A 22,611-nucleotide genomic window follows, 5' to 3' on the forward strand; every position below is an offset into this window, starting at 1 on the left:
ATTGCATAACTAAGATACCTTGGTGTTTTGAGGAAAGGCATTTATTTATTTGATGGAGAAGTTGTTGAAAAAGAGGAAATGTGTTTTTTTTCTTCATAGTTACAGTAATACCACTACACAGGTATTTAAGTATATGACTATCACTGTTTTACAAATCCATCTTTTTCTTTGCAAAATGTTGAAGTTGTGTACACTAACAGTCGACGTTTACCAACGTCCCATTTTATTTGAATATCACTCCATGGAAAATAAATGTGTTTCTAAAATGACTTTATGGTGTTTAACGTTTTCTTAAATAGTCTTAACCGAGTTTTCGGCGCGCCTGTTCGGAGGTGCGCTGCACGAGCCGCCTGAGAGAGGAAGTGCAGTGTGTCTTACGTTGAGAGCAAAGTGGGCAGAGCCGCGGCTGAAGGATATCAGCTCGGGCGGGAGGGAGCGACGAGGACACACAGCACACAGGAGCCAGGCGCCGAGGACGCGCGGCAGCAGCGAGAGAGAGACAGAGAGAGAGAGAGATGCGGCCCCGGCGAAACGAAGGAAAACGCCCGAACATGCCGAGGGAGACGTCGGCGGGTTGAGTCGGCCTAAAGGAAAACTGGGTGAGAATGAGCGATAATCGGGGAGGTTTGGAGGCGTAGAGCACGAGTTGGGGCGCGAGGCAATATGGTGGATGGAAGGACAGCTAGTCGCAGTGTTGCGAGAGAAAAAAATGGCCATGGTGTGTCTGTCGACCAAGAACAGAGAAAAACAGCTCAAGGAGCTCAAACTGCGTTTATTTGTGTTTTACTTCGTGGGATTTGCATGTTTGCTAGCCCTGTTTCGAGTTACCCTAGTTAGTATTTCGAGAAGTACATTTGTTCTCGACCGGTTTCGAGTTATTTCAACCTACGCATTTAAAATTTGCTTTGTCCTTGAAAGGGCAAATGCCCTTGTCTGAATTTACTCGACAAAAACGTTTAGTACAACCAACATATTCGTCTTTTAAATGCTGTATTGAGACTCATTGCCATCATCACTACAATATATGAAGCATATTTTCTGTGTTTTTCAGTAAATTAGCCTTTTTAGGTTTTTCATCGCAGTGTAAATCAAGAAAATATTTTAAAATGTAGCATTTCTAACAATGTTTATGATTGTAGGTTACAGATGTAGTTTCTAACAATATATGAGAAACCTTTTGATGCTTTATCATTTATGAATAGATTAAATGCATTGTGACAAGTTGTCAAAATGCTCCAAATATGACTATTGTCAACAATTTGTCTCTTGTAGACCGTAAACACACATCACACTTGCTTTGTTAGCCATGTAAAGGTTCTATATGTGATAAAAGCTTAGATATACTTCGAAATACAAAATAAGGTGTTGGCTTTAACCCTTTAGGACACTGACTGGAGAATAATTTAAATATGTACATTATTTTGTTTTACACTACATCTGCAGGACATGTAAAGACTTTCATGTTAGAAAGCCACACTTAAATGAATATTGGAGTAAACCTCAAAATACGCTATTAATATTAAATAAAAATCTAATTTCATCATATCACAGCCTCACTTACAAGGTTGTTGATGTATCCACACAAAATCGTAAATAATACATACAATACAACCAATAACATGATCTTTTATAGGGGGATTGTTATATCAAGTTATATTGCTAAATTCAGGATTAGGATTAGTACCACCGGGCACAAAAGAGAATGTCTTCTCAACACTGACCTGAGTTGGGATGTTCCCGTTTAGGACTGATTTACTTCCATTTTGTGTCAGCTAGGTGCACAAAGACAAGAATTCTCAACTACACATGCTACGAGTAATTTAGATTTTTCTTATTAGTGAGTTCTGAAACATTCTTAAAAATATGTTTAAACCTATAGCGTTTTAAATTTCCGTATTTAATGCCAACCAATGTTGCGATTTAATTTGAACCACTAAAATATTCATGTTTTCTTTTTTGCAGGGATTCCCTTGAAGTTTAGAGAAATTGTGTCAAAGGAGAAAATGGATCGTCTCATCCATGCTAAATGGTATGTCATTTGTAAAAGGTTGTCTCCGGGCTAACTAGCTTCATTTTTTTAACCGCTTCATACATGCAGCCAGTAGGAGGTGCTGTTGTCACAATATCGCTCTGAACCGATATTTTCCCTTTTTAAGGGGTCAACATTTAACCACCAGGGAGCGATGAGTGGAAGAATACTGGAGATTCGTACTGCAACTCGGAATTGTGAGTATAATTTCTGTAAATCCATTGTGTTATCCGTGCATTGAGCTTTTCAAAATTTGTGGACTAAATTTAAATTCATGTATAGGTTTGTGTGTGTGTGTGTGTGTGTGTGTATATATGTGAAAAAATGCTGCTTAACAAGTGTTATTTTGTTCCTGTACATAATTGTGGTTAATTTGGACCAAAAGTAACTTAAAAGACATGTACAGCCTTTAAAATCTTTCATTGTCCTATCAAACTGACTTGACGATCATCCTACTCGTGGCAAATCCATTTGAAACACGCACATCTTCAAACCATACGTTTCTGCAACCGGTCAATCTAATGCTTGGCGAGTGCCGTGCTAGGCTGTTGTAGTGGTGTTATAGTTGTAGTGAAAGGTATCTTAAATGGCTAGCTTTAGAGCACATTTTTGCAAAACTATTCAAAGACTGCTTTTAATTTCATCCGAACAAAAATCAAAACATCTGGTCTTATTAGCCGTTGCACTGAAATTTGTTTTCAAAACATCAACATTGGGGGAAAAAACAGCTGTAATCTGAAAATAAAAGAATTTTGAAACAAATGTCTCAACTTTACACAATAAAACAATTCCATGTGAAAAGAAGTGCATCACTGCAAAATCGCATCTGACTCAATCTTTATGATATAGTATTTTTAGCATATTGTCTTAGTGTCTTAAGTCTTTCCAGGTTTATTTAACCAGCGGAACAGAATAAATCTTTCAAGTCGATATAAAGAAAATCCTCTTGTCAGAAGGAGATAACCGTCAAGCATCCCACACATTCTTGGTCATTACCTTACTGGAGTCGACCTGAGTTGCGTTGGAATGAAATTAAATGCGTCCTTTGGCATTTTTTTTCAATCAATCGCACGCAATGTTTGTACTGGTGGTACTGCCTTTGCGATGGTGTTTTCAAAAGTAATTTCCAGCAAAAACCGCTGTATGGAAAATTGGTCAACAATCTACAGTCATAATTGCATTTTCTGAGAAGCTCATTTCACAAATGGTTCCATGAGGGTAACTTTTTGTCTGTAATCTATAGTCTCTTACAATCAACATTTTAAACCAATAAACCCAAACACGTAGTGGTCAACTTATTTTCACTGGCTGTGTGAATGTGTTGATATGGGCGGCATTCATTGTTTCTTTTCTTTTTCCCTCAGCAAACATGATGATATGGGGTGAAGATTTTCAAATTTTGAAGAAAAAGAAGACTGCTATGTAAGTTCTTCGTTTAAATTAAGTGTTATTAACTGAGCGTGTTAATATAATGAAAGGTAAATTAAACTTAGGAAAATGTTATTTGTATCCCATTCGAATAGGTTTTTAAGGAGACTGTACGCTAGGTTTATCTGGAAAGTTTATTGCTAATTTACTATTGGTTGTATGGTTAGCAAAATACTTTAGCAGAATGGAGTGCAAACACTTTAGTAAATGGAAATTTCTAGTGGTACACGCCAAAACATTTTCATTATGCAGCTACTTCCATTACTAATTACAATGTTAGCTAACGTCACAGCGGCTTTGGTGGACATTGATTGCATTTCCTCCTTGGCATTTTGCACTAAAGCTTTTTTCCAAGAGTTTTAATATTGGCTACTTTTGCAAAAATCTGATTGCCATTAACGTTGAACAAGATAAAAAATTGACAATGATATGGAACTTTTTAAATCCAGATTTCAAATGTATATCGCTTCATCTTTTTTTCATTGATGTGTTTAGGCAAAAGGTTGCTTTAATAGTTATTGGCTACGACAATGTTCTCCCTTTGTTGGTCAATCATGCATTTGTTTTGATTACTTTGGAATGTATTTAGTCATTTAAGGATATGGGACTTTAATTTGCATACAGCATTTGTTATTTACACATAGTGTTGTTAAGATCCGTGCAAAATGCATTTTGTGAAATAGGCTATCTCTGGACTCGACACACCCCTGGTGGGCAGTTGATGAATATCTTTGCAAATTCTACGCATTTACTCAACTGAAACTTAATTTTGCCAATTTCTTTTCGACTTCACCAAACTGTCAATTTGTAACAATTTGACTGCTTTTCCATTACTAGTAGGCATGCTGCATTTCTAACTGCAACGATGTACCAAGAATCCCAAGATTCTTCCAAATGTTTTAATTCATTACATATTGTACAGCAACATTTGGAATGCAATATTTCAATAATTTAGCTCCTAAATAAAAAGGTTGTGACACTGGATGACAACGCCCAACAATTGGTAGCCAGCATTCTACACGTCGTTGATGCGATGAGTTTTAATCGTAATTCAGGAGAATAGCAATTTAGTTTTCATAGAAGTGTAATTGTTAAACCTCATATTTTAGAATGACACATGCAGATTTACAATGCTAGCTGAAGCATTTCAAAGCTAGCCTTCAATGTTAATCTACTTTATAATAGCGTAGCTTAGCACACTTGGCCGGACAGCGAGTCATCCTTCATTTCCAGTCGCACTGTGGGCTTACAATTGTTTCCTTCTTGTTTTTATCCTATCAAGACGCCAGTCAACTGGATATTGCTGAAGTGGCGACAGCGTTTTTTAACGTGAAGATGGAAGCATTTTTTGGGCGGTAAACCAAAAGTTTACGAGATACAACCGTTTTTTTTTTTGTTTTTTTTACTGGACTTTGCCATTTGGATCATTTGATTTTTGACAACCTGGAGACTGGAACGAAGTTGTCGGCTGTTTGGCGGACTTGAACAATTGGTTATTTTTTTTCGCGAAATCAGCCTTTGTACATTTGATTTTCAAATATTTTTAAATAAAGTGTATGTAATCGCATTTTTCCCCTGGCTTTGTTTCAATAACTAACAATGCAGAAAATTACAATGGGACATTCAGTGTAATATTTTGATAACAGCAGAGCTAAAAAAGGACAGTTCTCAACATTCCGTTATTTTGTAATACAAATTAACTTGGTTTGCACTGGCTTCGTTTCAGTCAGTCATCAATGGATGCTAATTTCGGGAAGCTTCGTACTCTGTCGGCGGATCTCCTGAAGTATAGCTCTAATTCAGAAGACGTATCGATTCTACAAAATGATTAGATAAAATAAGTGTGTGAAATGTGTCGGTTCCAATCAGTCTCACTGGTAACTCTGCTTAATCCATTAAAACCACTGAAGAACACAAACATTCAATATGACGAGAGGCAACAAAGGATTTGGCTTGAACAGAAATGGTTTCCAAAGGCTCTCTAAAATGGCTCCTGGTTGTCCTTCTTCCGGTCTGAGCAGGAAGTGATGCAATTGGTGCAACCCAAATTATATACTTTTAAACCCCTCCGTTGTCCCACCATCTTTTTTAACGAAGTTGGAAGTAAATATTTTAATCTCAGTTCTTGGCCTTTAAAAAAAATGACGTTTGATTTTAAAAGCACATTTTAAACATAATAAAAGGGGTGGGACTTAACCATCACCTGAGTGTGTGGGTAAATGGAAATAACGTCAATCAAAAGGCGAAGCTTTCAGAGCTAGGAAGGAGCTCTAGATGGCGGCTGAGCCTTGGGAAGGGTGCCATTGGCTTTCGTCAGACAGTTTCTCTGCTCCGGTTTTCGACGGAGACCGCCCGATTTTTACCAAAAATTAAAGCGCCCCGGTCGTTCGGTCGGTGTTTTATCGAGCGTTTGGGCATTTTCTCGTGTTTTTGGGGGTCGTTTTGGTCGAGCCGAGCGAGGCGCCCGCGCGGAGGGAGAGCTCGTCGTTGTTTGCTGTGCTGGGCTCCGGCGGCCATGGCGTGCCTCCATTTTTACTGTGCTGCTCGCCTCTGTCGCTCTGAGCCTAACAGCAGACTCTAAAGGCCCTAATAAGTGATCACCAACCATAGCTCTTTTTTGGAATTTAATGTCGAGTTGTTACTTTCTTTACCGGCTGCCGTTTTTTATTTGAATTGGGTAAAAAAAAGCTTATGGTAGCGCGAGCGTGAATCTTAAGTTAATGGTTCATTTATCGGTTACAACCTGTCATCACTTTGAATCGGTCTGTTTACATTGTGTAGGTTAAATTTAACGGAATTCCACATCCTTAAATCTTGTATTTGGAACTCTTTATGTGATGACGCAGTTATAATTAATTGCATGCGGCTTGATCAGTGCACTATATTGAAGGACGTTGGATATTACACGTATTTTAGCAGCACGTATAATATTTCTTTGCTATATTTTAAATTAGCGATGTAAACAATGCTACTAATATCTTCCGATTTAATGCCCTTTTCTTAACTCGTGTCGCACCGCCGAGGCATTTACTGCCACTTGAGCAAAGGCTTTCTATTGGGACTTTTATGATAGTTTATGCTTGCTCTAAACTTTTTGACCGTAAATACCACCACAAAAGACCAACCTTACAAAGGTTTTCAGGATATTACCATGATGAAGAACAAAAGTAAAAAACAACTGGATGAAGGGTCGACTCAAAGCAATGCATCAAGGTATGATCCTTATTCATTTTATACCACTTTCATATCTGGTGTGATTGTTTACCTTGTCGATCATGGCTGCTCCTGCGTGTGTGTATTTGCAAAGTGGGTTTGAAGAAGTGTGCGATACTGTCACCAATGACCTTGCTATTGTTTAATAGCCACACCCTGATTTGACCAATTCTTACACTCCACACGGAAGTTTCTGGCCTGTGTTAGGAGATTATTTCCCACAAGATGCATGTCATGTGTTAGACCACAGGTAAACTCGTCCTGTATTATATTTTAAATTACGTGTCACAATGTTGCATCTCCTCTCGCTGTAATGTAATGACCTTGTCTATCTAGTTGGTACTGCATTGCACCATTTTATCAACGTTGTTTATTATTTTTTTATTTTTGCAAACATATTTTTACTTTACTTATGGTCAGTATTTTTAAAATATGTTATGTGTGTGTACTTTGATTACTTTATTCTTAATTCGGTTTGCATGGTGCTTCAGTTTACTTTCTCTTCTCAATCTGTAAGCTTTTACTGGGGTCCTTACTTAAGGTTTGGACTCATTTTGGAGAGTTTTTAAGAAATCCCAAGTGAATTTATGATCATTTATTCTCATCCAAGCCCTTTAGTTCAAATATTCGAATTCCCCTTTATTGATTTTGTCTTGTTTTATATGGATCACAAAACTTAAAACTACTTTCCTAATTTTTATGACATTATGTCAATGTTCACATGCAATGTTAACTTAATGTTTTCAGGAGACGGTGCTTTTTACTTTTGTTTTGAGGCCTTAATGCAATGGATGATTACAGACTAAAATTTTAACTTAAATGTTTGATATTTTTGGAAAATTGCATTGTTGCTTTCATTTAAGAAGCAAGATACATTAATGGCCCCAAACGCCTACATTTATTGTAATTTTTATAGTATCAGTTTATAAGGCACTTGTATTAATGTTGTCTCTTTGGATATTGATGTGTTGAAGCATTTGTCTTGACCCTCTTTGCTTGTGAATGTTACAGAATAACAATGTTCTGTTCTATTTGAATCAAGCTTTATCTCTTGTCAGCTGAATTACATTTGAATGCCTATGGCACTAAAATGTATTGTTTCACAGTACTGTCTGCTTTTTGTGTTTATTTTTTCCCTAAGGTATCTGAATCTTCAAATATCAATTATTTTCATAAATAAAGATGTTTTATAACCCCCACTAATAACAGGTGCATTTGCATGTTGTCAGAACACTGCAGGATTTCAGAAACTGCAGCCATTATTACTTTAAATGTTTATTGATTGTATAAATTCTACTGCCCAACAGAAGTTAGTGCTAGGAAGGCTGCCATGTTTCTACAATAAATGCAGCTTCATCACAATAGACTGTTGTGTTTTTAGATGAATTCACAGAAGTTTGGTTACTAAATACAGGTAATCACCTTCACAGTATTTTACTGACCGTACACTGCAGCAGGCTACATCACACTTGTAGTTCTGTGTGATCTTGAGGCAGCCATTTTAGTATTTTCAGCTGTGTATGAAATGTGTGTCCTGATACTGATGGCAGCCTAACTTTTACAGACCGCTAGATGAGCACTGTGAGCCAGCAGAAAGAGCAGCAAGACATTGTTTGAGTAAATGCAACATGAACTCTTACCAAACTACTACACAAACATGCTCTCCTCATTCACAAAATGGCCCTTGCTTTGTGTGCCCAGTTTGCTCACTTATCTGAATTATAACTCCGCTCCGAACTACTTGGAGGACCAGGAAGAGTTTTGACATGGGCAGGCCTCCACCCTGCGCTCTCATAGGCCAGAATCCCACCTAGGAACACTGCAGCCAATAATAAGACAATGTTCCTATGTCCCGCCTACTGTTGACCCTATTCAAAGCGGAAGCGGTCATGTACTTCCGAGTTTGGCAAGGGATTCTGCTGATGTCTCAGGCTGTGAAATTTAGTATCCCAGTCATAATACTTCCATTTACATAAATTGGGATTGTTTTTAATTGTTCCCAACAAATCAATTTGTCATGTTCCTGTTTTTTTTTTTTTTTTATCAATGTCAGTATGCAGTCATAGTTTCTTTAGTTACTATTACAAATATGAATTGTGTTGTCAGAAAGAAAAATAATTGAAATATATTAATAATAATCTTAGTTACACATAAGTCCTTCAAATACATCTATGTGAGGCGGTGATTTCTTGATTTATACCGAGTGAGGGCCCCCCCCTGCGTCAACACGCGGTACTGCATGTGAGAAGCCTGAGGAGAGGTCACCATTTCAAGTGGTTTTATCCATGTCCCCCATACAATTAATAGTCATCTAGAAATACCAGCTACAGTCTAAATATAGTTTACAAATTGTATACTGTATATTGGTTTCAAATTTGAACTTCATTGCATCAAGATATTGGGGTCCAGAAAATCATGTGATGATTTTTATCTGAACAAATCTCATGTTGTCACAGTGGTTTGTTACCAACCAGGTGTGTGTGGAGATGCCCATTTGGAGGGGTCATACTGGGATTAGGGGTGTTTTGTTTTTAAAGATGCTTTTCTTTGCTCTATTATACCTAGTGTTGTTTTTTTTATTTCCCTTTGATGCAAAGATTAGCAGAGGTTAGCAGAGGGAAATTATTGAATGGTAAGTCACCACTCGAAGTAATGACGTGTTAAACTCTAAACGTGTTAATTTACAGATGAAAGTACAACTCTTAAAAGTGATTAAGTAGATTTGTGTGCCTTGGAGAGAATGAGCTCATAAGTCTGTTAGCTGCATGATGTAATTAGGTTTCTATTTACTTTCAGCTGATGTCACAATTCCCTCATGTCGTGAAGCTCCATGTATTAGTGAGAGTGTGTGCACTTTGAGGTGCCACAACTCTACTGCCATTGTTTTCCCATAATTTGTCTTGCAAGCAACGTAGCACAACATATGCACTGCAAGATGGAAAGAATCAACATGTTCTTGTTCCTGTAGCAATTCGGCCTCGGAGGAATCCAACCGCTCTGCGTCAGAGTCGGCCAGTCAGTCCGAGAGTGAGCATGGCAACGAGAGGAGGAGATCGCACAACTCCGAGTCGAACAGCTCCTCCGACTCAGAGTGTCACTCGGGGTCAGAGAGCGAGTCGGCAGCCCGGCGAGCCACAGCAGAAGTGAAAGACAAGCCCGTTAGAAAGAAGGAGCGACTGGCTGATGTAAAGAAGGTAAAGGTCATTTAACTGAATCTGTTTCTAGAGCGGCTCCTGTTCTCTTAATTATGGGGATGGACTTAACTCTGCTTGTTCGATCAGGCTTTCAATGTAATTATGAAGATGTTAGACATTTGTATCGCCCAATTTCCCTCATAATGACTTTGTGTCCACATTGGTGTAGCTGTACACTTTTGCTAGGTAGCAGATGAAATATAAACAACTATTTTGACAATTGATTATTGCAATTTCAACGCCTATTTTCTACCATAAATGTCACAAAATATTGCTTTTATAAAAGCTTAGTTGTCAGAATCAGAAGCAATTTATTGGCACATATGTTACACATAGAGGAATTTGACTTGGTGCATTGATGAATGTCTTCTCAGTTTAGATTTTTCAGTAGTAGATTTTTATGTACTATAAACTCAGGGTTTTGTACTGTTGGTCGGCCAGAGTACTCCTTGGACTGACTGAATGGGACATCTATTAATATGGAATTAAAGACAAATCAACTAGTTGTGATAATAAAGAAAAAAAAAATTTCAGCCCAATGCCACATTGTTACAAATTATAATTAGACAAGACGTATTTGTGTAGCGTTGTGAAAAAGTCCTCTCTGATAGCTCTCTGTTTACAGATGTGGGACGAACATCCAGATGTATATGGAGTCAGGAGGTCAAATCGCAGTAGACAGGAGCCGGCTCGTTTGAACATAGGAGCTGGGGTAAGAAGACCATCATTCTATCGTATTATTGCAATTATATCTCCTGTCATTCACAAGCCACGTGTGCCACCTAGTGGACGCCCTGAAGAAGTGCAGTTGTATTTCACCTGGGAAGGATGCTCTGGGTAAAATGTTTGCATTCACAGGGGAGCAGTGACTCGGAGATCGAAAGTCCCAAGAGAAAAACCTCCCGCGCAAAGAAAAAAGAGTAAGTGTGTAGACTAAGTGTCTTTGGGTGTTATTTCATCGTCATTTATTTTATTTCATATTATGTTCAGACACTTAAACCAAACTTTTTTTTTAAGCAAAGTTTTTGTTATTTAACAATAAACCCATGCAGTAGTTTTGCCCAACTCATGTCTGTTTTTATCATTGTGTTGACAGTCTGTGTTCATATTGTGATTTTCATCAGTTTAAGGTTATTTGTAAACATGTTTGTTCTAAATGGGCTCAGTTAGTTTCAGTCAGGCAAAGTTCTACGTTTACATTAAAACTGATTGGTGCGATAACTGGAACCTCAATCAAATTGCGTTGTCGTGGACACCCTATGGCCAGTATTAAATTAAAATTTGGTTGTAGCATTGGCCTTGGAGGGTGAACTTCTGAAATTTCTTTGTTGTAAGAAATGTCTGGGACTCAAATGATGAAGACGAGGAGGAGGAGGCTTCCGACAGTGCAGACAGTGAGCAGGAAGAGAGAAAAGTTAGATCCAGACGACTTCCTGCTAGAAGGTAAGAGCGTAGCGAGGCCTGGCCGTCAGACAGCTAAACTCTTCCCTCTTGGTGCCTTGGTGTGAAGAAGAATATGCTGCCTGAAATACTACAGCCAAAACCTAAAATGTATTCTAATAACGGAACAATCATTTTTTTAAATTGCAAATTAAATGTGAGCGCTGCCGGTAGTGATGATGAGGAGACTGGTCCCTTTTATTGTTGTCTCTAAGTGGTTTGTGTGTTTCTGTGCTTGACTGTGTGTTTTCCAGACCTCAGGCCAAGTCGTCAACCACCAAAAAGCAGCTGTCTCAAAAAAGCAGGAAGTCCAGGAAACAGGACTCCTCTGCAGACGAGGACGATGACGAGGACGATGATGAAGAGGACGACGATGACGAAGACACTCCAAAGAGACTGACTCGGAAAAGGAGTGCAACGAAAGTCAAAAGGTGTGTGTGTGTCAACCTAATGCGTGTTCTACCATCCTTCTGCTGGGGGACGTTTAGTGTCCTTTTCAGGACTCCGGACTAAAGTTCAGCCTCTGTTGTGTTGCAGTTATAAAGAGGACCAACACGACTTTGAAACCGACTCTGATGACCTGATTGAGATGACGGGCGATGCAGGCGAGGAGCAGCAGGATGATGACAGTGAGACCATTGAGAAGGTTATGGACACAAGGACAGGGAAAAAAGGAGGTAGTTTTTTTTTTTACATGAGCATTTTGACTATTTTGAAAACCGTTTGTGTCTCATCAACACTCACTTTGCAACATGTCTAAAAAATTTTTTTTTTCCTCCTGTAGCAACTGGGGCTTCCACCACCGGCTACGCCATGCAGGAAAACGGTGACCCCAACGAAGGCTTCGACCCCGAGAAAGATGAAGGGGAGACTCAGTATCTCATCAAGTGGAAGGACTGGTCCTACATCCACAACACGTGGGAGAGCATGGACTCTCTGCTGCAGCAAAAAGTCAAGGGACTGAAGAAAATGGACAACTACAAAAGGAAACAAGAGGAGCTGAATTCCTGGTAAAATCATTTGTCTTTCACAGTTAACAAAGGCTTGCTGATGTTCTTCCTTTTGAGGATATTTGGAGTAAATTCTGTCCTTGTCCGTAGGTTGAACAGAGTGTCCCCGGAGGACATTGAGTTTCATAACTGCCAACAAGAGCTCATATCTGACCTGAACAAGCAGTTTCAGAACGTGGAGCGTATTATCGGTACGAGTTCATTATCCTGATGGGTATCCTGATGTTCTCTTCAGTCTGATGATCCTGCAGAACCTTCTTTTTTCCTTTTTTTTCATTTAACTTGAGATGTAATAAAAGGAATTTTTATTATCAACAGCAACAAAAACAGGAAAGACACCAGGATCCTCTGACTTTCCTTGTAAGTCCACTTGCCAACCTTTTACCATCACTTCTACATTCCGTTGACTTTTAAATGTTAAATCACATGTGGGCTTTGACTTACGCCATAATCATTTGTCAGCTCACAGTCACAAGATTCCACCTTCCAATGAGCCAGAGTATCTCTGCAAGTGGATGGGCTTGCCTTATTCCGAGTGCAGCTGGGAGGATGGAGCTTTGGTTGGAAGGAAGTTTCAGCACTGCATCGACAGCTTCATCAACAGAAACTCCAGTAAATGCGTCCCCTCGAAAGACTGCAAGGTAAGAGGGACATGACCACGAATGGACAGGTTTTATATTCTTTAATTCCTTTTTTAAAATATTGTTTTTTTTTCTCCTCCCTGCTAAAGTCTTTTTCTTTTCTTGTCTAACTATCATTTCAGGTGTTGAAGCAAAGACCGCGGTTCTCTCCTCTGAAGAAACAACCATCGTATATCGGAGACGATAACCTTCAACTGAGAGATTATCAGCTGGATGGGTTGAACTGGTTGGCCCACTCCTGGTGCAGGTACTGTGTACATCATGTCTGTAATATAACTGTGCTGGTTTGTGGATAATATCACAAATGGCTTTTGTTCATTTTTTGTTTTAATGCTGTGCCTCAGGTGCAATAGCGTCATCCTCGCTGATGAGATGGGGCTAGGAAAGACCATCCAGACCATCTCCTTCCTGTCGTACCTTTTTCACCAGCATCAGCTGTACGGGCCCTTCTTGGTGGTGGTGCCTCTTTCCACGCTCAGCTCTTGGCAGAGGGAGTTTGAGACCTGGGCGCCTCAAATGAACGTGGTGGTCTACCTCGGCGATGTCATGAGCAGGAAATCGGTACGTTGACGCCCGATTGTCCCTCAGTCCAGTGGTCTCTCTAATGTCGGTTACATTAACTTCTCTTCTTGCTTCCGCTGACGTAGATCCGGGACTACGAGTGGATCAACCATCAAACCAAGAGAATCCGCTTCAACGCGCTTTTAACCACCTATGAAATTCTACTCAAAGACAAGGTACTTATAATAAGCAGCATTTCTTCAGGACTGTGTTTCTAGTTTGATTTTGCCCGAAGTGTGGCTTACAGAAGCCTAACATCTGTCTGCAGGGGGTTCTGGGGAACATCAACTGGGCGTTTCTGGGCGTGGATGAAGCTCACAGGCTGAAGAATGACGACTCCCTGCTGTACAAAACACTAATGGAGTTCAGGTCCAACCACAGGCTCCTCATTACCGGCACCCCACTGCAGAACTCCCTCAAAGAGCTCTGGTCGTTGTTGCACTTCCTCATGCCCGACAAGTACGTCCTGCTTTAGACGTTTCACACGGTACAGAGGGGGAAAAAGTTAGGGGAAACGCCAGGCGGTTTGAATCCCAGCCGGGGATGAGTGACGTCTGTTATCTTTGTCGTGCACAACAGGTTTGATTCCTGGGAGGATTTTGACGACGTACACGGGAAAGGAAGTGACAACGGTTATCAGAGTCTCCACAAGGTCCTTGAGCCCTTCCTTCTGCGGCGCGTTAAGAAAGACGTGGAAAAATCTCTCCCTGCCAAAGTAGAGCAGATTCTCCGTGTGGACATGACTGCACAGCAAAAGCAATTCTACAAGTATGAATGCGTTTCTGTCGTTTGAACTTTTTCTGTCAGTCTTTCAAATTGTCTTGCATAGCAGCTGCGTTTCGCCTCCCTATTAACTTGATTTGTTCCCCAATATTTCCCAGGTGGATTTTAACGAGGAATTACAGAGCTCTTTTCAAAGGCACCCGAGGCAGCTCTTCTGGCTTCCTGAACATAGTTATGGAGCTTAAAAAGTGTTGCAACCACAGTTTCCTCATTAAACAGCCTGAGGATGGAGACAGTGAAACGCAACAGGAACACCTGAAGGTATTTCTCCTTGTGAACCCTCCTTAGCTCCCAGCGACCCCTCGGGTCTCCTCTGCAGAGGAAACGAGTCCCTGATGGAAGCTCAGTGCTTCCTAATTTCTCCTGACAGCCTCATTTGGTCCTTGTTCCAGAGTGTAGTGCGAGGCAGTGGGAAGCTGGTGCTGCTGGACAAGCTGCTGACCAGACTGCGAGAAAGAGGCAACAGAGTCCTGATCTTCTCCCAGATGGTCAGGATGTTGGACATTCTGGCTGAATATCTCGCCAAAAATCGCTACCCATTCCAGGTACGACTTGAACATTTTTCAGGGCTCCATTGTGCATTTCCGTTCTTCACGTCTCGTTTGTTTTGTGCCAAAATTATTTTGGTTTAATTGAGCAGCATAGTTGTAAAATGTACAGAGACTACCTTTTGATGAAATCAAAACATTTTGTGCTACTTTTATCCCCATAAACGGTGTCCATTCAGAACAATTTACAGAGTCGAACAGCTGGACTGGTCTTTACTGGTGTTTACAGTGCAGGGAGCTGTTGGGTTGGTTGTTAGGTGGCTTCAAATGGGATCAGGCTCGGATGTCACTGTTGTTGCACATAAACTCCGCCAGGCTGAGATATCTTGTTATGTTATTTATATCTACAGCAGTTATTTACTGCCAGAGACCAGACAAACTCCTGCAAGTCAGAGGTCTTCGGTTGTCTCTGCCAACTCAGTGTAGACATTGGTGTAGACCGATGCGAGCAGTCGATGCACATGGACTGGCCATCCAATGATGCATCGAGCAAAGTGATGCCGAGCTGATGGCAGTTGGCCGCCCTGGGAAATCTTCAAAGGTTAATTCCTCTTTGTTTTTCTCTCTCCGCTTCAGCGGCTGGACGGTTCCATAAAAGGAGAAATACGAAAGCAAGCACTTGACCACTTCAATGCGGAAGGATCAGAAGTATGTATACTCCGAATTTATACTGAATTTATTGTAGCCAACGGAAGGAAGTAGAAAACATTGCTTCTAAAATGCATACCTCATTTATTTTATTATTTCATATTCCAAAAAGGAACATTCTATTGGGATGATGGCTACAAACACGGTTCATTCATTTAACTATTTTTATTTTATTATTATCTTATTATATTTGTAGAGGAGTTGCAGCAGAAAGATGTATTTTCATAAATGTTGATAAAAGGATGAAAATCACATTATTACTTTCAAGAGCAGCATTTAATTCACCAGTATTCAGTTGAATTTCAATTCCAAATGGTGGGAGGTGGTGTGTATTGCTAAATGAGAACCATATTAACAGTTACATCTGTTTTCCAGGACTTCTGCTTCCTGTTGTCCACCAGAGCTGGAGGCTTAGGGATAAACTTGGCCTCAGCAGACACCGTTGTCATCTTTGACTCTGACTGGAACCCTCAAAATGACCTGCAGGCACAGGCCAGGGCTCACAGGATCGGCCAGAAGAAACAGGTAATCATTGGGCCTAAATGATGGCTTCCACTGTAATGATGGTAAATTATGAAATGGATTGTTGTTTCTCAGAAAGTGACATCAATGATTACCTTTTCCTAGGTGAATATTTATCGGCTGGTAACCAAAGGCACGGTGGAGGAGGACATCATTGAGAGGGCAAAAAAGAAGATGGTTTTGGACCATCTCGTCATCCAGAGAATGGACACTACTGGTCGAACTGTACTTGACAGCAACTCAGGAAACACAAAGTAAGATGTCAGAAATCACCCTGTAACAGTTAGACACTGAAGCTCTGTTACATGAACGTTGTTGTCTTTTTCCCAGTTCAAACCCATTCAATAAGGAGGAACTGACTGCCATCCTCAAGTTTGGTGCAGAGGAGCTTTTCAAAGAGGCAGAAGGAGAGGAGTCTGAACCGCAGGTATTCCAACCAAAAATAATCTTGTGTGCATTCAAGACACTTGTTACATATTTGTAGAAATAAACCACAATGTGTTTCTTCCTGTAGGAGATGGACATTGAAGAGATCCTGAGGTTGGCTGAAACAAGAGAAAGTGACCAAAGCTCAAGTGCTACGGATGAACTTCTCTCTCAGTTTAAGGTTCCTGTCCCCCTTTTTTTGTACCGATGCGTTATTGTAAAGCGCCAATAGATCCCTCTCTTTTCAAACCTGATCCGTCCCTTTCTTCCTCCTGATGTTGCTGCAGGTAGCCAATTTCTCAAGCATGGAAGAGAGCGCGCCAGAGTTTGTGGACAAGTCCATACGGGAGTGGGATGATATCATCCCCGAAGAGCAGCGGCGCAAAGTTGAGGAGGAGGAGAAGCAGCGCGAGATGGACGACATCTTCATGCTGCCCAGGAGCAGAAGCTCTAACAAGAGGGTAACGGGAGGGTTTTTACACATTTATTTGAGGATGAACAACATGTTGTTTGACTTTGTGTACACATTTCACTGACATAAACGGGGAATTACTGCATCTCGAAGTTCTACTTCACAATGGTTTCTGTCTTCCCGCAGCTTATTTGAGGTGTCGCTGTGGTTGCTTTATGCGTTTCAGGCCCAGGCAAATGATAGTGACAGTGACGTGGGCTCCAAGCTGAAGAACCGCTCCTCGGGCTCCGAAAGTGAGACTGATGACAGTGATGACGACAAGAAGCCGAAGAAGAGAGGCAGACCGAGAGCCCGCAAGAACAACGTGGAGGGTTTCACCGATGCAGAGATCCGCAGGTAAAGTACTTTTATTCATTCTTTGGGGATTAGAGATTAATTTTTAACTGAATTAAAGTCTGTATTGTGATAATATAATTTTTTACAACAGGTTCATAAAGGCATACAAGAAATTTGGATCTCCGCTCGAAAGGTAAGCTTTGCTTTTATTAGTAGTAAATGTCCGGCCACGTCATTCGATCACATGGTTTGTTAGACATCTTAATAGCTCAAACAGTGAAGCTCGTCTTTCTGCATCCAGGTTGGAGGCCATTGCCCGAGATTCTGAGCTGGTGGACAAATCCATCGCGGACCTGAAGAGACTTGGTGAACTGATTCATACTAGTTGTTTGACTGCAGTGCAGGAGCACGAGGAGCACCTCAAAGAGAACCCAGTCGAAGGTAAGCTGGTTAAACTTGGTTACAGGTCTTTGAAATCACAGTTGGTTTTTTCCCCCGCACCCCAAAAATGTTGCATGTGATTATTTCAGCTAAAGGCCCGGGGAAGCGGCGAGGAATTAACATCAAGATCTCGGGAGTGCAGGTGAACGCCAAGTCCATCGTCCAGCACGAGGAAGAGTTTGAGCCCCTGCACAAAGTGGTGCCCTCCAATCCGTCTGAGAGATATAAGTAAGATACCGCAGCAGCTTGGGCTTTGCATCACACTCGCTGGTCTGTTCTATGTTGCAGGTTCAATTTGACCAATCTGTTTCCCACAGGTTCCATCTAGCGTGCAGGGTGAAGGTAGCCCACTTTGACGTAGACTGGGAGCTGCAGGATGACATCCAGCTCTTGCTTGGTATCTATGAGCATGGCTTTGGCAACTGGGATCTGATCAAGACGGATTCTGACCTTAAACTCGCTGACAAGGCAATTTTTCTCATTTCTATTTTTATTGCCAAGTTGGAGATAAGTAAAAATGGAAAAATTAAATTTCAGCACACACTCGACTTAAATTAATACATTTATTTTGTACTGTTAAACCAAAACTGCTTCCTTTTTGAAAATTGTAAAACCTTTTAATATGTCAAGTTTGGGTCAGAATGTTTAGAAGGCAGCTAGAACTCGATTTGTCTTATTTGCACTTGATCGGCACTCGTTTTAATGGGTCTGACATTTTCCTCTCCCTTTGCACAGATTCTCCCTGACGATCCGTGCAAGAAGCCTCAGGCCAAGCAGTTGCAGGCGAGAGCCGAGTATCTTCTCAAGATGTTGAAAAAAGAACAAGACACCACGGACCTGTCTAAAACAGGGGAGGAGGTACGCTGCCGTCAGTCAGAGCAACTCATCCCTGCCGTTCTAAACCACAGGAAGTTTCCCTTTCCCCTACTAGCGACACAGCTCATCCAGTCTGTTTCTCCAAAAGGTCAAAGTGAGGAAGAGGAAGCCTCGGGTGAAAAAGGAGAACAAGATCCTCAAGGACGAGCAAGGCAATGACATCTCCTCCCCCCGCCTGTCCGACAACCTGTCAGAAGAGGGCGAGGTCAAGGTCAGTGTTCCCAGCTGGTCTGTATGCTTACTTCTGCTTTCCTGATGATGGTTCATTCCACTCATTTGATTCTGCGATGCAGCAAAGCCATTTCAGGTCCAGAGCATGTCATTTGCAGGGGTGGATAAATGACCACTTAACAGCAAAGTGTAATTAAACTTTGCTTTTAGATGAGCAGAGCAATGTTACACTGGATTTAATACTCGTCCTCAACCTGCTGTCATTTTGTTTCACATACACTGATTTTTGCGTCTGAACAGGATGATGGAACAGAGAAATCCCCCACCAAGAAACGACAAAAGAAAAAGGACAACAAAGAGAACAAAGAAAAACAGGGAACTCCTAAAAAGGAAAAAGACGGGGACAAAGACAAAAAGGGACCAAAGCCCAGGAAAGAAAAGGTATTTATTCTCAAATTTACTTGGACATGCGGTTGACGTAATCATGTTTTTAATGCTGCTCTTCATCATATTGAAATGCAAGATGTAGCTCAAGGAGCACGGCTATAAAGCCCGTCACCACCCTGTGAATCAGCCGTTGTGGGTTTATTGTCCTTGTGTCTGTGGCGTTTGTTCTCTTCCAGGCTAAAGGAGCTAAAGGGAAGAAGACTCAAGGTCCAGTCCACATAACGGCTGGGTCCGACCCCATTCCCATTGAAGGAAAGGAGGATGATGGACTTGACCAGGACACTTTCAGTGTTGTAAGTCTCTCCTTGTTCTTCCTCTGCAGAGATTAAGCCAGCCACATTGGATACGAGTTTGCCAGCACTGCAGTACAATAATTAAAGCAATTTGCACCTGTGTGTAGTGTAAGGAGCGCATGAGACCGGTCAAAAAGGCCCTGAAGCAGCTGGATAAACCCGACGAGGGTCTGTCTGATCAGGAGCAGCTCCAGCACACCCGCACATGCCTGCTGAAGATTGGAGACCGAATCACAGAGTGCCTTAAAGCCTACAGTGACCCGGAACATGTTAAGATATGGCGCAGGTAAGCGGTTTGATCCTTGTCACCTTTTTTGTGTAGTGAATCAGGAGGCTCACCTGTTTAACCCGGCTCGTAACTGTTTCTCTCCCTTTGGTCAGAAACCTTTGGATATTTGTATCCAAGTTCACAGAGTTTGGTGCCAGGAAGCTTCACAAGCTTTACAAAATGGCGCAGAAGAAGCGATCACACGAGGAAGAGGCAAGCGGCTCCCATTTTTAAGAAGTTGTACGTTGTACAAAAACCACCCCTGAACGTGTCCTGTTGTGTTTCCAGAAAGAGCAGAAGAAGAAGGAGGATTCTGGAGGGAGGGGCAAAAACTTCCGCCCCGAGCCCTGCGGCTCCAGTAGAGAATCCACGGGTACCCAGTCGTCCTGCAAACCCGGATCGCACTCCTCTCAGACGGGCCCCCACGGACACCACAGAGAGCCGTACAACTCGGCTAACAAACGGCACTTTGGCAATGACGGTACGTGAGGAAAGGATTACGTTGGTTTAAAGAAAATGGGAGAAGAGAACGTGAGCTTTAGAGTTGCCGGCAGACCGATGTAGTTCACGTTGGACGGAGCCGGGCTAACGGTTTCCTACTGTTAGCAGGCCCGATGCTAAGCTAATCATTCAGCACACCAGAGTGGTATCTATCTTATTCAACATCTTTATTTCCCCTCCCATTGTTACAGATAGAGGAGACTGGCAGAGGGACCGTAAATACAATTACCCGAGCAACAGCAACCAGTCGTGGCAGGGCGAGCGGCATCACACGTACGATCGCTACAAGGATCACTATGGCGACCGGCGACCACATGGAGATTCGTACCGCAGCTCGGGCAGTTACCGCAACAACAGCTCCCCTCGAAAAAGGACCTACGAGCAGTACAGCAACGACCGGGACCACAGGGGCCACAGGCCCTATTACGACAGGTGAGCCGGCCTCGGTTTGCCTGATTTCAGCTTTGTTTCATGCCACCGGTTAAAAAAAATAAAAACAATGCTGTGAATGCAATCCCAGGAACTCGGATCCCAAAAGAAGGCGTCCCGATGAGTTCCGTCCCAACTACCACCAGGGAAGAGAGGGCCCCCTGCAGGACTTCAGGAGGATGCCAGAGCAGAGGCTGACTGGTCCGCCCGGGCCGGAGCACTACGGCCGGCCCTTCAACGCCGACAAACCCCCCCCGCCACTGGACCCCCGCTCGCCGCAGGCAGAGAAGTCTCCGCAGGACTCGCGCTCTCCACCGGAGCGGCCCGCCGACCCCAACGCCGCAGCCGACCCCAACTGGAACAACAGGAAAACATGAGAGGACGCCAGGTGCTGCCGACGGAGCCTCGACCCCGACCAATCTTAAGCTCACAGAGCGAGACGAACACGTGCCCTTCTTGACCGGCAAAAACTACTCGTTGCTCGTTTCCCTCTCGGTGACACGGGCTGTGAATGATGAAGGAAGCTGCTTGTTTGTCCGTCTTCTTCAAGATGGAGGGGAAAAAGAAACTTAAAAAACAAGCATCTGTATTTAAACAAATTGACTCAAATCAGTCAATCGTGGTTCGACTGAGTGAAGGATGCTTAGTCCCGTGGACTAGTTCTAAGGAGAATTTAGGATGCATGAACTGATGAATGATCTCAATCCTAAAAGTGCCTGGAGGCTTTGACCTTTCTGAATGGTAAATGTTGGGATTCTTCCCAGAGGAATCGCAACATGGACATTTATTTGTTTGTGTTTAGCTTTAAGTATTGCGAATGATGTCATTAGAAGATTCTGTTATGAAAGGCTGCGTCATGTGTTCATGTCATCATCCGCGCCGTGTACATGTAGCTGAACTGAACCCCCCACGAGGGTTAAAATGGTGACGTGACGGCCTAATTCTTGAGAAATGAACAACAAAGCCAGTACGTTCCTTTCAAACACTCTACGAGTTGTTTGAACACTGTTTTTAGCAGACTCCTATCTCGTGTGTACAGATGATTGGTTCTGACATTGTATAGCTCTATAAATCATGGCAATCCTCTTGCTTTGTTCACTTTAACCACTTTCCCCTCTTAGTAGGTCCAATGACATGGAAGCTTTGTAAAGCAGTATTTATTGCAACAAGTTGTGCAAAGGTTGATAACACTAATTCGGGACAATCCTTTCTTTTTGTTGCCTTTCAGTGTTCTGGTGGTTAAGGATGGTACTTCAGTGTAGTTTCATTAATTCATTTTCCCACCTACGTAAGTTCTCGATGACGTCTTTGTGAAATACTTTGTGATGAAAACCTTTCTTACCTTATCAATTGTTTGAGGGTTATCTGGGATTTGCTAATGGCATTTCTTTGTTTATTACCTTTTGGTCACTCTTTTATTGTGCCAAACCTGCTCTGGCCCTCAATCGTTTTGTTTTTTTATGCTTCTCCATTTGTGCCTTATTTATTTGTGTATTATCATACTGTATAACTTTCATGGACAGTACTTGGGCCTGATACAGGCAGGGTTTAGTATTACAGTCTCATTTTAAGGAAATTGCTCTAAACAAACTGGTAAGGGATCACTTATTCTGGTCTTCACCATGTAATTCTGTGGTTTCCAAAAGTGTTGATTAAACTAAAGAAACCCTCAGTTTGGTCCAGCCACCGCATCTTTTTCTCTGTTAAGGTAGCTGCCGTTTCTGTGCTGTCTAAATTTATTTTTCTGACCACCACTCTTCATATGTAATAAACTTTGTTACACACTGAAAATGTATCTAGTTTGATTTGAAAGCCGTCTACCTGATTCCATCAGCGGGCCTCCTCTGAAAGTCTGCAATGGATGTTCACGGTTGATATGTATCAGGAATAAATTGAAGCATTTTTAACCAAGTAATAAAAAACAGAAATTCTGTTGAGTTTGAAAGCCAATAAATTAAAGTTAATTTTTACAGATTTTCATAAATGTTTGCTAT

General features: G+C 41.7%; 1 protein-coding gene across 2 annotated transcripts; it reads left to right on the plus strand.

Moving 5' to 3' along the window:
• Positions 1-338: 338 nt before the first annotated feature.
• Positions 339-22,408, plus strand: chd2 (chromodomain helicase DNA binding protein 2). 2 transcript variants are annotated; one of them, XM_037451538.2, is made up of 42 exons: positions 339-599; positions 1,963-2,029; positions 2,157-2,226; positions 3,394-3,451; positions 4,740-6,670; positions 9,639-9,864; positions 10,490-10,576; positions 10,723-10,784; positions 11,200-11,307; positions 11,559-11,735; positions 11,842-11,981; positions 12,089-12,314; positions 12,405-12,505; positions 12,633-12,674; positions 12,777-12,955; positions 13,078-13,202; positions 13,300-13,516; positions 13,603-13,692; positions 13,785-13,975; positions 14,096-14,284; positions 14,398-14,560; positions 14,692-14,844; positions 15,424-15,495; positions 15,871-16,020; positions 16,123-16,271; positions 16,348-16,444; positions 16,532-16,624; positions 16,731-16,904; positions 17,082-17,251; positions 17,343-17,384; positions 17,493-17,632; positions 17,722-17,860; positions 17,950-18,100; positions 18,368-18,490; positions 18,597-18,719; positions 18,980-19,120; positions 19,303-19,419; positions 19,527-19,705; positions 19,801-19,900; positions 19,976-20,168; positions 20,380-20,620; positions 20,709-22,408. In XM_037451538.2, exons 5-42 carry the CDS (start codon positions 6,534-6,536, stop codon positions 20,992-20,994), a joined length of 5,493 nt encoding a protein of 1,830 aa, XP_037307435.2. In that variant the 5' UTR covers positions 339-599; positions 1,963-2,029; positions 2,157-2,226; positions 3,394-3,451; positions 4,740-6,533; the 3' UTR covers positions 20,995-22,408. The 2 variants fall into 2 exon arrangements, with proteins under 2 accessions (XP_037307435.2, XP_037307436.2); XM_037451539.2 differs by lacking the exon at positions 11,200-11,307.
• Positions 22,409-22,611: the final 203 nt, after the last annotated feature.

The sequence above is a fragment of the Pungitius pungitius genome, chromosome 6, assembly GCF_949316345.1.
Source record: "Pungitius pungitius chromosome 6, fPunPun2.1, whole genome shotgun sequence".
Taxonomy (NCBI): domain Eukaryota; kingdom Metazoa; phylum Chordata; class Actinopteri; order Perciformes; family Gasterosteidae; genus Pungitius; species Pungitius pungitius.

Coding starts and splice junctions, on each gene's coding strand:
- chd2 (XM_037451538.2), top strand. CDS start 6,534: ATGCTTGCTCTAAACTTTTTGACCGTAAATACCACCACAAAAGACCAA. Junction 11,308..11,558: donor AGACGACTTCCTGCTAGAAG/GTAAGAGCGTAG, acceptor TGTGTTTTCCAG/ACCTCAGGCCAAGTCGTCAA. Junction 12,315..12,404: donor CAAGAGGAGCTGAATTCCTG/GTAAAATCATTT, acceptor CCTTGTCCGTAG/GTTGAACAGAGTGTCCCCGG.